The following is a 15,255-nucleotide window of genomic DNA, read 5'->3' as shown; positions in this document are numbered from 1 at the left end:
CAAGTTGTAATAAAAAATAATTTTTTGATAATATTGACCTAAATACATTAAAAATATAAAAATAATAGACAACTCATTCAGAAAAAAAATTATTCACGAATTATTTTAGATATAAAAAAAATTATTCAGAAAAAAATATAAAAAAATTATTCGGAAAAAAGCTTTATCATCATATTTTTTTTAGATTCCAATTGGATTTTAGATATAACATTAACCTTTGAGATTTTTCACTAAGTTTATATTTTTTTTTAACAATTTTAAAATCATTGCATTATATTATTTTTGAAAAAAAAAATAAACGAGAAGTGAAACTCATTTACTGTTTGAGATTATTTACTTCAAAAAACTAGCACCAGTAAGACTAAAATATTGATGGCAATTAAACCCCAATTTTTATTTAAATCAACTTGAATATATGAGACTTTTCTTATATATAATTACTGTTCATAAAGTTATGTTTTACTAATATGAGTTAATGTGAGATCCAATTTCTTCAATTATTTTAATTTGATTCAATAAATTAATTTTTATATTAAATGACAACAAAGTTTTATATTAATTAAGAGTTTAATGAGAATCTTGTTGTATAAATACATGATTTTGATAGCTTACAAACTAATATATATATTTTTATCATATGAAATTTAAGTGTGTCAGAGCTTAAAAATACCAAAACTTTTAAAATAAATTTGTGAGTATTTATCATTGATGACAGTCTGATCTATTTATTTTTCTACATAAAATTTAAATACAAATTATTTTAGAAACAAGTTTAGATTTATCAAATCTAACAATTGATTTCAAAGACTGTAATAATACATCTACCTTGATATCTATGTTGATATATTTATCTAGAAGTTTTTGTGCTTGAATAAATTAATTGATCTTCTTAATTATATTTTTCATGGAGTTTGTTAATAGTTAATTTTTTCTACTCCGTCATATTTTATCTTGATTTCTAAATTAAATTAATAATTAACTTAATTTTATTTATGGGTTGAAAGCTTAGTTTACAGTGGAATGAGTTTCAATCATTGCCATGAATATAATACCTAGTAGCAAAGGAAATAATTGCCATGAACATGCCAAGAAGTAAGAATAAATTGAATTTTATTTGTGCAAAAAATAAACGAATATGGGCTTTTCTTTTATGAGTTATTTTGATGTTTTGTATGATTATAAACCATTAAAAAAACTAATTCCTAATCATTTAATATTTGTACTATCCATTTGATTTTCTTTCGGGCAATATAATTTTAATTCGTGTGGCTGTCACTTTGATTTTTTACATGGTTTATTTTTATGGCTTTATTTTTTTTCTTTGGTGCTTCTTTTATGAATAAAAAAAAATAGCTTGTTATTTGTCATTTTATGTATATAAAGTTATGTCTTAACTTAATGTCCAATGATTTATATAATTTTAATTAATTAAGGATTAGTCACAATATCTTTAATTAAATGAAATTATATATTATGCTATGATAGGATCATATAAAGAATTATAGACATTAATTGTAATTAATTATACCCCCATAAGAGGTTTTCATTATATTTATATAATTGATTACAATAGAATACCAAATTATTTTTACTACATACCCACATGAATTATAAATTAAGTATATAATTTGATATTTTATTGTAAGGTTTAGGATAGAATATCAAATTATCCTGATAATATACACCCATAAAATTATGAATTAAGTATATAATTTGATAATTCTATCATACAATATATTTGAATATGCCTGAATTAAGAATTTAGCCTGCAAGCAATTTTTATGCCATTAGTTTTAATTTTAGCATGAATTAGACGAGTAAAGCATGAAATTTTATTTATTTCTCAATTTTGACATAAACATGTACTTTAAATTTAATTTTGTAGTTATACCATCTGCTAATTTCTCTTATATTTGTAATAATAATTCTGACCTATAAGGTGATGACTAGAAAGTATGGAAGGAAACAAAATAAATTTTTAGTGTTTTTGAAATGTAGGTTAAGTTTCCAAGGCTTTAATAAACCAAATATTAAATCTAATATGCATGCAAAATAAAATAAAAAACTATTTTTATGATTTTGTAATATGCTAAATTATGAAAATATGATTTATTTTTTAGAAACTTGGTCATGTAAAATTTAAAATAAAATTTTTATTTTTGAATGAAATATTTTTGTTATTTTTGTGAAAGGAAACTAATTTATTTAATACTGAAAAAACACTCTATGTGTAGGTTATAATTTTAAATATTAAATATGAAAAGGTAAAAACATTTAGGGAATTCAAAATTAATTGCAAAATGATTTTTCAAAACTTTGGGAATTTATTAAAATAAGACTAAGGCGATGTTTGAAAAAAACACTAAAAATACATAAATACAAGGCTTGAAACTTTTTTTAAGGACATGTTTGTCAAATAAACTTTAATGACCAAAACATGCCTCATTTTTTTGATAAATTTTGACTTTGCCAAACATGATCTTAAATTTTAAAAGATCTGGCCCAGCCAGAAGTACTGGGCCTCCGGCCCAAAAGGCATTTAAAAATCCAAACTCTTATAAAGCATTCATGAGGCCCCGATAATATTTCAATTCCAAAACCCAATTAAAGATCCAAGCATTACTACCAGCCCACACGAATTGAATGTAAAAACAAATGGACTTCAAAAAATCTTGGAAGTGCAGGGGAGAGGAAGTGCTGGGCGCTGCTGTTTGATGGATGTTAGTTCTGGAGTTCTCGGCTGGAACAAGGAAACCGAAAACTCCTCCTGGTGTTGAAGACTCTGCTGCTACTGGTGCTGTGATTCTCGTCTACTAGAAAGCTACTGATTGATCTATGGAGCTGTGTTGTGCTGTGTTCGTTGCTGGACTGCTGCTGGAGTAATTAAGCTGCACTGCTGCGTTCGGCTTCAAGAGAGGCTGCACCGTGGGAGGTTGGCAGTCGTGGGTGGTTTTCTTCCTCTGGCCTCTCTGATATTTGAGGATGCAGTGATGTTTATGGAGGCTTCACAGCGGGAACTTTGATTTGGCTAAAAATGGAGTTGGATTTTCAGGTTAAATGGTTACTGTTATGGCCGGAGGCGTTGGGTTGTTGAGAAATGTTGTGATGATTTGAGAGCTATTTCTAGATTTGTTTCAGGCTGAAAAAACTAAGGAGAAGGCTGCTATATATATTCATGGCTGGGGATGGTGTTTATAGAAGTGCTCCTTTCCCTCTCCAGATTTGTGTGGTATGAAGAGCTGAAGAAGCAATTAGAGATAAAAAGTGGATACTTGATCATCTTTTCGCTTTTGTTTTAATGGAAAGAAAACAATGAATAATGCATATCATTCAGGGTCTCATCTTGGAAATTAAATGACTTGTCATCCCTAATGGGATTAGGATTTTTGCCTAAATGGTTTATTTTTAATTTGATGCTTAAACTCTGAAACTTTCCAATTGTGTCATCAATTGGACATAATCTTTAAGAATCTTTGTAGTTTCACCCTTAACTAGACTTCTTCCATTGGACTTTCAAATTCCATCGCTTTTTAACAAATGGTTCTTATTTTTGAGTTTCTTCAAAGTGGTCCTAAATTGAACTTTATATTTTAAATTTCTTTCAATTAAGCCATTGATTGTGCTAATTTAGCATTTTAAAGTTTCAATTGTGTCCCTAATCTTCCAATCTTTGTGGATTGATTCGAATTAGGCCTCCAAACTTGATTTTTTTTTCAATTGAGTCCTTGAAATTTAATTAAGTGTTTAAATTTAATTAATTCTTTCATTTTTTGCTCAATTGACTTTCAAACTTATTTTTTTACTTCAATTAAATCCTTAAATAAGTCAATTAAACCTGTTAGAAGTTTAATTAAGTCTTTAAACTTAATTAATTATTCTAATTTTGGTTATGTTTGGGTCTCAACCTCAATTTTCTTTCTTTTTCATCCCATCTTGTTGAAATCTTTCAATCTGGCTATTCTTCTGGTATTTTAGTCTTTTGCGGTTAGAAAGCTTATCTCCTCCTATCTCGAAAATATTTTAGGATTTTGATTTTTTGATTTTTTTGGATTTTTAAATATGTATTTTTATAAAATAATTTTAGAGGATCCAAAATTGGGTTATGATATTTTTGTATTGTAAAATAGAAACAGAAGAGATTGTTCTCTCTTTTTCTCTTTGTATGTTTAAATTTGAAAAATTTTAAAAAAATATTGGTCACTAAATGATTGTGTTGCTAGTGGTGCGCTCATGATTTGAAGGCTTAATTAGAAAATTAAAAGCAATCAAATGATAAATTCCTGAAAATATAAACACTCAAATAGCAAAAATATAAAAGTTTATGCACTATATAAAAAAACGAAAGAACTTAATTAGAAATAAAATGAAAATTTGATGTACACTTGGTTTTACACGTCAGCAAAATAACATAGAGATTTAAAGAACATGTCGGCATGTCTTTGATGAACCTAATAAAAATAATTAGTTAAAAAATATAAAATTTCACACACTCAAATAACAAAAAATAAAAAACTATAATACTTAAAAAAAATTAAATTTGCATACCAAATATATAATAAACTTGATTTTTTATAATAGCTGTGTTACGGTTTTTTTGTGGTAGTAAAATTATTTTATAAGATTTTGAATTTTTTAAAATTATTTTGATATATTAATATTAATATTAAAAATAAAAATAATTTTATTTTAAAACCAACCGTTACTAAAATTTCAAACCTATAATTATCCATTACTTTACGTGTTTTTTCTTCTTACTAATTTTTTTCTAGTTTTTTTCTTATATATTATTCGACCACACGTACAAGATCACCAGCTTCCCATTGGGATCACTGGCCCCCACCAATCCATGTGGCCTTCTCTTGTTTGCACAAGTGTCCAAAAAACATTTTTAATGAAATTTTTTTGTGTAGTTAGTTTCATTCTCTTTCTTTCTCCACTTTTGTAGGATTATTAATCTTTCACTTCACAAACGAAGCGCCAACGAATTTGGATCCAATACGAGATCATCACATCACAGCAGCAGCAGAAAATATTAAGAAAAGGGTACTATTTTACAATCTTTTCCTGCCATTTCATTCAGGTTTCTTTGATTCGGTTCCATAATAACAATCACTGCAATTTTGTATTAGTACTAGTAATGATCATATTCTAAAGCTCTCGTCTTTTCATTTATTTGATTATGTTTCTTTTAGATTTTTCAGATTCTCTTTTCTGGGTTCTCTTTGCTCTTCCATTTTGTGTATATTTAGTTTCGATAGGTTGCTTAGAAAGTGCGCTGAAGGGAAAAAAAGGAGGTGAAGTTATGGAAGATGGGACTTTTATTTTCAGTTTCTACTGATGTGGGTTTTTTTTTTTATATCAGAAATAGAATTTTATTTCTTTCAGTCATAGTAGGGACCTTTGGTAATGGAAATGTTTATTGTTCCTATTATTGATTAGTATTTCTTTGATCCTAATTTCTGTTATTTTATTCATTCGCTGTCTTATGCTTTTTAATTTTGTTTTTTTTTTTGGGATTTATCAGTTCGTTTACAGTGACTCTCTCTCTCTCTCTCTCTCTCTTTTAATTTTTAATTTTCAATATTATGTATCCATTCTATCCTTATAATCATTGCCTAAGAAACAAATTTTAACTAGTTGCTATGCTAGTACTCGTGCAAATCTTATGGATAGCCGAAATTACGAAATTTTAGTATTCTTACAGTATCTTCAATAACAAACATTAGTGATTCTCTTAGAAGATCATTACCTTTGCATAATACCAAGTTAAGATTTTTTCTTGGATATAATACCTAAGGCTTGAGTTGACAGTGAAGAATTGTTATTGATGCTTGTTGCTGTAGTTAAAATTGATTCATTTTTTGTATAGGGTTGAGGTTTCGAATAAGAAATGATGAAGAGGCTCAATGCTCCTGCTCGCCTCATGATAGTTTCTGATCTTGATCATACAATGGTGCGTCTCATAATTGTTTGGTTTCTGCTTGTTTCATTTATATTCTTGTGGCTGCGGTAATTACAATATGCTCTTGTTGCAGGTCGATCATCATGATCCGGAGAACATGTCTCTTCTTAGATTCAATGCATTATGGGAGGCCTGTTATCGTCATGATTCTCTGCTAGTTTTCTCCACTGGAAGATCACGTACGCTTTACAAGCAGTTGAGAAAAGAGAAACCCATGTTAACACCTGATATAACCATAATGTCTGTGGGAACTGAGATCACGTATGGCACCTCTATGGTCCCTGATGATGGTTGGGTGGAAGTTTTGAATCAGAAATGGGATAGGAACATAGTCACCGAGGAAACGAGCAAGTTTTCAGAACTAACTCTTCAGGTATGGTTAAAAACTTATGCCATTTGATTCTATGATTGTGTGTTACTTTGAAAATGAGTAGTTTGGTACATTGAAGAAAACAGTTTGGCTACTTGAAATCTCTGAATAAATGAAATCTATGGGGTGATGCAGTCAGAAACTGAGCAACGGCCTCACAAGGTCAGCTTTTATGTTGATAAAGACAAGGCTCAGGACGTGACAAAGGCCCTCTCAGAGATATTTGCAAAACGCGGGGTGAGTTTCAAGTTTGTTCAGGAATGAGTTGCACTTGAATATCATTTGTCTTTGCCTTAGTACATGCAATGCTTTTTTGAAACATCATTATGGTGGTTTCGTATCTTTTTCCTTCCCCCTAATTCTGTGTTCTTTTTAGTACAGTTCAGCAGGTGCTACCTTACCTAACTTAATTTTCAAATCTCCTCTTCTTCCTTCTTTTTTTCTTTTTTATAGTTGGATGTCAAAATTGTTTATAGTGGTGGAATGGACTTGGATATACTACCCCAAGGTGCTGGCAAAGGGCAAGCTCTTGCATACTTACACAAGAAATTTAAGGCTGAGGGAAAACTACCTACCAATACTCTTGTTTGTGGTGATTCTGGAAATGATGCTGAGCTGTTCAGCATTCCAGATGTACATGGAGTGATGGTGGGTATTTACAGTCCGCCATAGCACTTCATTGGGAAGTTGAGATTGCCTTCATAAGTCGTTTATTTGTTAAATATTTATTCATTAACTATTTATTCATTATTTATCTGTGTAGGTTAGCAATGCACAAGAAGAGTTGTTGCAGTGGCATGCTGAAAATGCTAAAGGCAATCCAAAAATAATTCATGCAACTGAGAGGTGTGCGGCTGGTATCATACAAGCCATTGGTCATTTTAACGTTGGTCCAAATACTTCTCCAAGAGATATAACCAACTTTTCAGACTCTGAGTTGGAAAATGTCAGTGCCAGTAGCGAAATAGTGAAGTTTTTCTTGTTCTATGAAAGATGGAGGCGTGCAGAGGTTGAGAACTGTGAGATATATTTGGCAAGCGTGAAAGCTGAATGTGTATGTTTACTATCCTCCTTTTCTTTCGATTCTACATGCTTCTCTAGAGGACTTCCTGATCTTATTTTCTTTCCTTTTCCTTGTGGAGTATTTATAGAAGCAAGAAACAACCATGTCTACCCTTTTTCATTGGTATAGACAGTAAACTATATTCTTCCGTATTTCACATTCTTTGAGGATGATAATGTTCCAGCTAAGCATTAAATTGTCCAGGTGACTTTTTTTTGTTTGGTTCTCTTGCTTTTTTCAGTTGGGTAAATACATTGGTAAGACTGTTAATCTGTTATAAATGGAAGGTCTGTCTCATTGTGATTGATTATGAATTTTTTTATACCTTTTCCCAACCAATAGCCTTGTGGTTAATGAACAGAAAAGTAAGCTTGTGGCTGATACAGTTTTTAATCTGTTCTGCTACACAATATGAAAGATTGAATTTGAATTGGTTAAAAACTGGAACTGAGGTTCACATTGACAGTACCAATCCACCCACTTACCTCTGGAGTCAATGCCCTAGAGTGGATTATGTAAAAATATAAAGAGCTATAAAGCATATGTGATAAATTAGTATCCATATTAGTTGGGTCACCTGAATGTTGTGTCTAAGGAGGTGAATTTTTCAAAAAGAGCAGAGCTGAAACAATTCATTAGTCATTTACATCTGATAAAGTCTAATATATCCACCATCATCTTATTTGCTTGCGTCCATGAATGCACCAACCAGTTTTTTATTTACATATATTTTGCTTTTCCAGATTCCCTGTCTTCCGTTAGCATGATATAAGTTTTCCTTTTCTTGGCAGGATGCATCTGGTATTCTTGTCCATCCATCTGGTGCTGAACTTCCTCTTTGTGGTGCTATAACTGGAATGAGGAACTACTATGGTGACAAACAGGGCCAACAATTTCGGGTATGGGTGGATCGGGTCCTATCTACACAGACTGGCCTGGATACATGGCTGGTAAAGTTCAACAAGTGGGAATTATCTGGTAAGACTGACTTCCTAGTGTTAATGATTGCATTAACAATAAAGCTGATGATAAGATGTCCTCTCTCTCTCACTCGTACATTTTATGACATATTTCTATGCCAGTGAGACAGCAGTACACTTTCCTCTTTTCTTAGACCTCATCTATTTAAATTTCTTCTGCTTTGTCCCATTACATGGTTTTTAAGTTTCAACCCATACTTCTGCTGTAATTGGTTTACCAAATGACCTTGAACTGATCAGGGATCTCTTTGCAACTGGTTTCTTTTTTTTTTTTTTTGTTAGACCAGCACATGCCTTCACATGGGTGCTGTAAACAGGATGAGCCTTTAGAACTTGACCTCTTTTTAGGCGAGTGACAAACACTTCTAAAGCTACTGATATGCTTTATTCTAACTAGGTAGTTAGAATGCTATGGATGCTTTCTGTTGCCAAAATCTGTGACCAGAGTGAACATTCCATCTGGTAGAAAAGAAACCATGCCCACAGCAATAATCGTATCTGCTACGGACAATAATAACATTTGAGAAATTTCAGCTATTTCTGGTCCACTGTGCATATCTACACATTGTTTCGCTCTTTCCTTTCTATGATTACACGGCTCAACAATTTCCTCATTTGTTTTTCTATTTGTAGAGCTTTATCTCCGAGATCTTTCAATTTCTCCTTGAAGTAGCCTGTCCAATACTTGGACAGGATAAAGGTGTGGTTGCTAGACCCTCCACAGTAATGGATAATCTCGTACACATAGACTAGCTTGATTTTTGAAACATGGGGAATGCTAGCTGCAGTAATTGTGACAGATGCAAGGAACCCTTGCTCAATGTAAGAGTCCACGTTGCAATAGAACAGAAAAGGATATTTGGCACCACCAGTTGAACAACCATCACCTTCTTATTCTAAAACAATAAAGTTGGTACTTGATTTTTTCCAGAAAGTAAAATAAGAGAATTGAAAAGGACCGACACTCTCTGTCCGTTTCAACTAGCCATCCCCTATCCCTCACTTTTTTATTTTTCTTCCCCTTTCAGTTTGCTAGCAACCTGGTCTTCATCCAAATATGTAGCCCACTATTTAATAAGCATCCTTTACTTCATCAGCTTTAAAATCAGAAAAGTTAAGTTGTAGTTCTTGCTTTCTTGATTACCCATGTGGAGACTCTTTGCTGGATTTATTCGAATGGTCAATCTTCATTGTGATTTCAGTTTTGAGCTCAACATCACAATATGATCTTAAGTTTCTCTTGTGAAGCTTGATGCATCTTAGCAGATTTGGGGGAATGTCAATTTAATAGCCAACAGTTATGTCTCAGCAGTCAGAAGAAAAGAGTAAAAATAAAAATGGTTAAGCTAGTTGCCAGTAACAAATTTATTGATTATTGGCTCGTGGCTTCTGAATATATATATATATTTTTTTTTTTTGGGGGGGGGGGGGGGATTCTCTAGTGACTGCCACTGCCACTGCCACTCCCCTTGAAATATACTTGTGGAATCCATATTAACACACGGTGAAGTATCTGACGCAACCCTTTCAATGGACTGACAGTTTTTGGAGTTGGTGTTGGCAAATGTGCACTGGCAATCAGTTTTGCAAACGATTAATTTCTTGTAGTTATGCTTTTATTTGAAGAATAAAATATAAACATAGTTTAGCTGCTTGCATATTTTAGTTTATGCCCCGCTTAGTAAAAGCTTCGATATGAGGGATCCCATGATCACGAATGGAGTTCTGTGTGCCACCTTCTCATTTCTTCTAACATAACTATTTGTCAATTCCTGCAGGTGATGAGCAGCAAGGTTGTGTGATCACATGTATAATAAACATGAAGGTAAGCCTTGAGATCAATCAATGAGTTTCTGCTAAAACAAGACTTTCCTCATCGCATGATTTCATTTTTTTTGTGTGTGGTTTAGAAGGACGGTGTTTCCAGGGCAACTTATATGCATGTGCATGAAACATGGCTGGAAGGATCAGGAGCTAAAGATCAATCATCCTGGCTGTTCTAGATTTTGATTACAGCTCGAAGCTCAGAGGCTCTCATAACTGGTCTTCAATCATAATAAAACTAATGAAATGATGACTTTTCAGATTTGAATTTTGATCATTGCTGTATGAACATCAACTTTATGGTGATTTATTATTACATGATTAATGAATACACCATTTTATAGCATGATCAATATCCCTAGCAGTGTCTTACTGCCATCAAACGTTTTATTTCTAGTATTAGTAATCACTGGGTGGGTGTGTTGGAGATTAATAGCATGCTCCCCTTCAATAACAAGATCCAATTAGCCGCCCTACCATGCTCTATTGCTCGTCCAAGCACAAAATTCCTGTGATGAAGAAATGGCTGATGCACACCAGTCACCACCATGGCATGGTTCCCCACCTAGGAACGGCAAAATATCATAAAAAATAAAAATAAAAGAAAAGGAACAGCTAAAACCGTTGTCCTCTTGATCTGCAGCTAAAATGCTCCACCACTGATCTAGAGACTGCATGTAATAAATTTCATATGAAATCATTATCACTGAAAGCAACGAACAACGTTGGCCCATTGTAAAAACAGGAGGCCACACGGGTTCTAACAATTTTAAGTTTTGCACCCAATTTTAAGGTCTGAAATTTAATTCTGAAAAATATAACTTATTTTATTATAAAATCAAAACATAAAAAAAATTAAAAATGATAGTAAATAAGATAAAATTTTTCAAGTTTTATTATGAATACTAACATTAAATAAATTAATATCTATAATTAGAAACTCTTAAAAATATTGGAGAGGATAAAACTTGATAAATCATTAAATATCTATCACCAACACCACTACTACTCATAAACTCTTTTATTTATATGAGTTATTTTTTTAAAAAATAAAATCTATCTATATTATATAAATAAAAAAGGCATGTAATGTAAATTATAAAAACTTTATTCATACTAAATTTTTATTTAAAATTTGAATATAAATTAATTCACATGAATAAATAAATATTTTTCCAATATCCTTTTGGTTTAAAGGATTTGATTAATGTCATTAGATTATGTCAAAAGAAATAATTAAGGGTAAGTTGTGATTTGTCTTTTTAATTTCTCCTATAAACTTCTTGCTTATTTATTTTATGTAAGCGCTTGTTTTGAAGTGTGGTTATGGTTGTTTTTCAAAATGTTTTTGTCGAAATGCATCCAAATAATATAATTTTTTATTTTTTTAAAAAATATTTTTGAGATCAATACATCAAAACAATCCAAAATATAAAAAAAATTAATTTTTAGCAAAGATATGTTTTTGAATTTTTATAGAACGCGGTTTGCAACGCGTTTCCAAAAAGTGAATTGTGTCTCAAAATAATTTTTATTTATAAATATATTAAAATAATTATTTTTTTTTAATAATATCTATTTTTAACATTAGCATATAAAAATAATTAAAAAACATTAAAAAAAATTAATTTTAAATAGAAGAAAAATTCAAAATTTTACCTAACACGCTTTTCATTACCAATTACCTTGAACTTTCATCAAAGTTTAAAATTCTTCATTTTCGTTGACTAAGTCAACAAAACTGATGATGTGACTATTTTCATGTTTTAATTGACCCTTTAAGTTTTTAAAAAAGTCTAAATGATACATCAATCCTTCAATCGTATTTAAAATTCAAGAAAATAAATTTTATCACCATTTCATAATTAAACACTTATTCTACAAATATGGAATCCAAAAATCAGCACAAATTGAATATCAAATATATTTGTTTTCTTTGCATGATAGTCTTAAAATTATAATTAAAATTTAATAGTGTAGTAATATTATTTAATTTTTATTATATTAAACATATACTGAAAATCACATACAAAACATGGTTTTTTTTTTTGTTTAGAACTAGAATAGGCAAAAATGATATATCAATATTTATTTTTAAGAGTTTATAAAATTGAAAAAAACGAGATCAAGAAAATAAAATACAACTCTAATTCAAAAAAAAAAAACCAAGGTAGTTGTTAAGGAATATGTGCCTACTTGATATTTATTTTATTTTATACTTGAAGGGTCAATTATGATTTAATACTGTTTTGACTCTTGAGATGAATAATTATATATAGGAGAATTAAATATTATACAATAACATGATTGAGAATATAGAGTGGCTATGGATGCAGGTGAAACGGCCTCTTCTAGAAGCTGGAGCGGTGACGTGTGCATGTCATGGGGCCATCAGATTTTTAATGCTATTTATCAGTTGACGTTTTCGGTCTTGTAGAAAATGAATATTCATTCCCAAAACCGACTACTTAAATATCTTATCAATTTGTTTTTTAGGTTTTAAAAATATTTAAATTTTTTTTATTTATTTTAATTCAAATTAATATTATTTTAATATTTTTAGATCATTTTAATATATTAATATCAACAATAATTTTTTTAAAAAATATTACTTTAATATATTTTCAAATAAAAAATATTTTAAAAAAAAAATTATATCATCCTTCCAAACACCTATTTAATTTTCATTCTCATGTCGTGCCATTCACATTGTTAGCCGTAAAACCTAAGCTGGAATTCTTCATATTATATCAAATTCGAAGAGGGTTTGGACTTTTAAGGCAGTGAGCCTGCAAATTTTGGTAGTTAAAAGTGGTTGATTAATCATTGCCCAACCGTATTTACACACAAGAGGTCAACAACTCTAGTTCTTTTTACACACACACACTTTAAAAAAAAAAAAAAACATTATGAGAATTTGTTTCAAGAGGCATAAAATGATAATAAAAAACTTGAGATTTGCATAATATGTTTTAAATTCAAGTTAGAATGTGTATTTTTTATAAGAGTTTAGAATAACCAGAGTTTTACTTGTTTATCTAGATCCACGTAGTATATTTTCTAGGGGGTGGGTTTCTTCAGATAAAAAAAAAATTATGGGAATTTGTGTTGACTTTAAGGCCACCCTCTTCCATTAAAAAACAATAAAAAAACATATAGTAAAAATCCTGAACATTTCCTGTCAAACTCTAATTAAAGAAAAAGACATTTCTGGTCACTATTGTTGTCAAGGAGAAACACCTCACAAATGAATGTGTCAAATTCCCCCCCGCTGAATAAATGGACATTGCTCACGAAATTACCTATTATTATATTTATCTAATGGTTTAATTTCGGCACAAGAGTGCCTGATAGTGTGATTAGAATGGTTTTTTAATTAGAAATGTGTTAAAATAATATTTTTAGTTTTTCAAATTTATTTTTAATATAAAAAAATAAAAATTAAATTAAATATCTGGGAACCTCCACCAATCTTGTGCTATTTTAATAGTTCAGGCAAAGGTCATTTTCCTTGACCGTCCATTTCCAGACTCATTCTTCTCTTTCACATAAATAACACCAAGTCACCGACTACTATCCATCCTTCCGTTCCCGACTACGAATGTTTATCATCGCGTCTCCCTCTCTTCTTTTCAGACCTTCGGCTTTTTCCAAGTCTTTGTCTATGAAAATCATGAAATTTTCCTTCTTATAGCGCTGGAGATCAAAAAGTTTTAGCCCAAGAGAAAGAGTCACCGGGGAGAAAAATAAACCAGAAAAACATGCCAGGTTCGATGGGGCTTGGTTTCATGGCTGCCTTCGCCGTTTCAGGAAGTGTAGTTCTCATTGCACGTCAAGTCCACAAACGTCTCCTCTCTGATTTCATGAAGAAGATGGAATTTGAATTAGCGGGTATGTGGTGATCTTTTTTCTCCTTTTCCTTTCAAGTTCTGTTTTTTGTTTTTTTTACCCTGATAAAATAGAGAAACAAAAAACTAAAGGGTTGTCAAAAAACCGACAGGATCAAGGAGATCATGTCAAGACAAGAAGAGAGTGCGATTTGCAGATGATGTATTGGAGCCATCATCAAATAACAAAGAGTACCGTAAGAGACACACCAAAGGAGACAACGAGGTCTTGAAAATGGAGGATTTTGTCCTAGACCAGAGTTTGATGGCGCAAAATTGTTAGAGGCCATGCCACTTAATAGGCAAAACTTGTATAAAGCAGTCGTTAAATATAAATCCCTTAAAGGGTACAATTTGTAAACCTGTTTGTTGTCTTCAAAAACTGCTTCGATTATCCTGGAAGCTGGTTTTTTCTTTCATCTTGTAGATTCTGGAGTTCTCTACTCTGCAGGAGGGGTAGATTTTCAAGCTGTACATCTTGAGATGTGAATTAAATATAACTACAAATTATCGTAAACAAAATTGAAAATTAATCTAGAGACTAAAATCACCAGATTCTGTCGAAGTTTACGGTTTTTCCATCGAGTTGGTTGCCCTCGAGATTAATGAAGGGGGACAACCTTTCCGTTATGTATTACATCGATACAAGTAAGCATTAATTAAAGCAGCATTTTCAATTCTCAAAAAAAGAGGAGGAGATTCAAAACTCCTGTCTTTTCCTTTTCAATGCCTCGAATTTCTTGATCGGTTAGGCTTTTCAGTTTTCACAACGATATAAAGGTGTTTCAGGGGACAAGGCTTAGAAGTTTACTGCCATATGGCGTTCATCCTGTGATTGACGAGCATTCATCTGGTGGATTAGGCACAGCATGCCATTGATTCTTTTTTCTTTTGAAAAAGTTCTCAACCGTTGTTTCCACGAAGAAGAAAATGTTTAAAACTGGTCTCAACTTTCAGCTTTTAAGAACGTCAACTGTGCAAAAATTTACAGTCCTCTTGATTACACCATGTGTGAACGTTTGACTAAATTACAGGGAACGAAAATTCATAGAGGTAAAAGCTTGAATGTTTCATGCAAATGAACTGTTTTCAGTACTCTTTTTAGCAACAACAAAGAAACTTCATGAAAGAAAGTTGAAATAATATTCCTGCGTCAATATTTTTCTCCA

General features: G+C 31.2%; 2 protein-coding genes across 3 annotated transcripts; both read left to right on the top strand.

Annotated features, from left to right (window-relative positions):
- The first annotated feature begins 4,897 nt into the window (after nt 1–4,897).
- Nucleotides 4,898–10,545, top strand: LOC133677701 (sucrose-phosphatase 1). 2 transcript variants are annotated; one of them, XM_062099830.1, is made up of 9 exons: nt 4,898–5,043; nt 5,870–5,953; nt 6,036–6,335; nt 6,468–6,569; nt 6,786–6,980; nt 7,096–7,386; nt 8,187–8,373; nt 10,154–10,200; nt 10,286–10,545. In XM_062099830.1, exons 2-9 carry the CDS (start codon nt 5,891–5,893, stop codon nt 10,376–10,378), a joined length of 1,278 nt encoding a protein of 425 aa, XP_061955814.1. In that variant the 5' UTR covers nt 4,898–5,043; nt 5,870–5,890; the 3' UTR covers nt 10,379–10,545. The 2 variants fall into 2 exon arrangements, with proteins under 2 accessions (XP_061955814.1, XP_061955816.1); XM_062099832.1 differs by having other exon boundaries at nt 4,919–5,080.
- A 3,162-nt stretch (nt 10,546–13,707) lies between these two features.
- LOC133677638 (uncharacterized) lies at nt 13,708–14,619 on the top strand. Its single transcript, XM_062099753.1, has 2 exons — nt 13,708–14,090; nt 14,200–14,619. Exons 1-2 carry the CDS (start codon nt 13,961–13,963, stop codon nt 14,367–14,369), a joined length of 300 nt encoding a protein of 99 aa, XP_061955737.1. The 5' UTR covers nt 13,708–13,960; the 3' UTR covers nt 14,370–14,619.
- The last annotated feature ends 636 nt before the right edge of the window (nt 14,620–15,255 follow it).

This window comes from Populus nigra, chromosome 17 (assembly GCF_951802175.1).
Source record: "Populus nigra chromosome 17, ddPopNigr1.1, whole genome shotgun sequence".
Classification (NCBI taxonomy): domain Eukaryota; kingdom Viridiplantae; phylum Streptophyta; class Magnoliopsida; order Malpighiales; family Salicaceae; genus Populus; species Populus nigra.
This window is presented reverse-complemented; position numbering and strand designations above follow the sequence as displayed.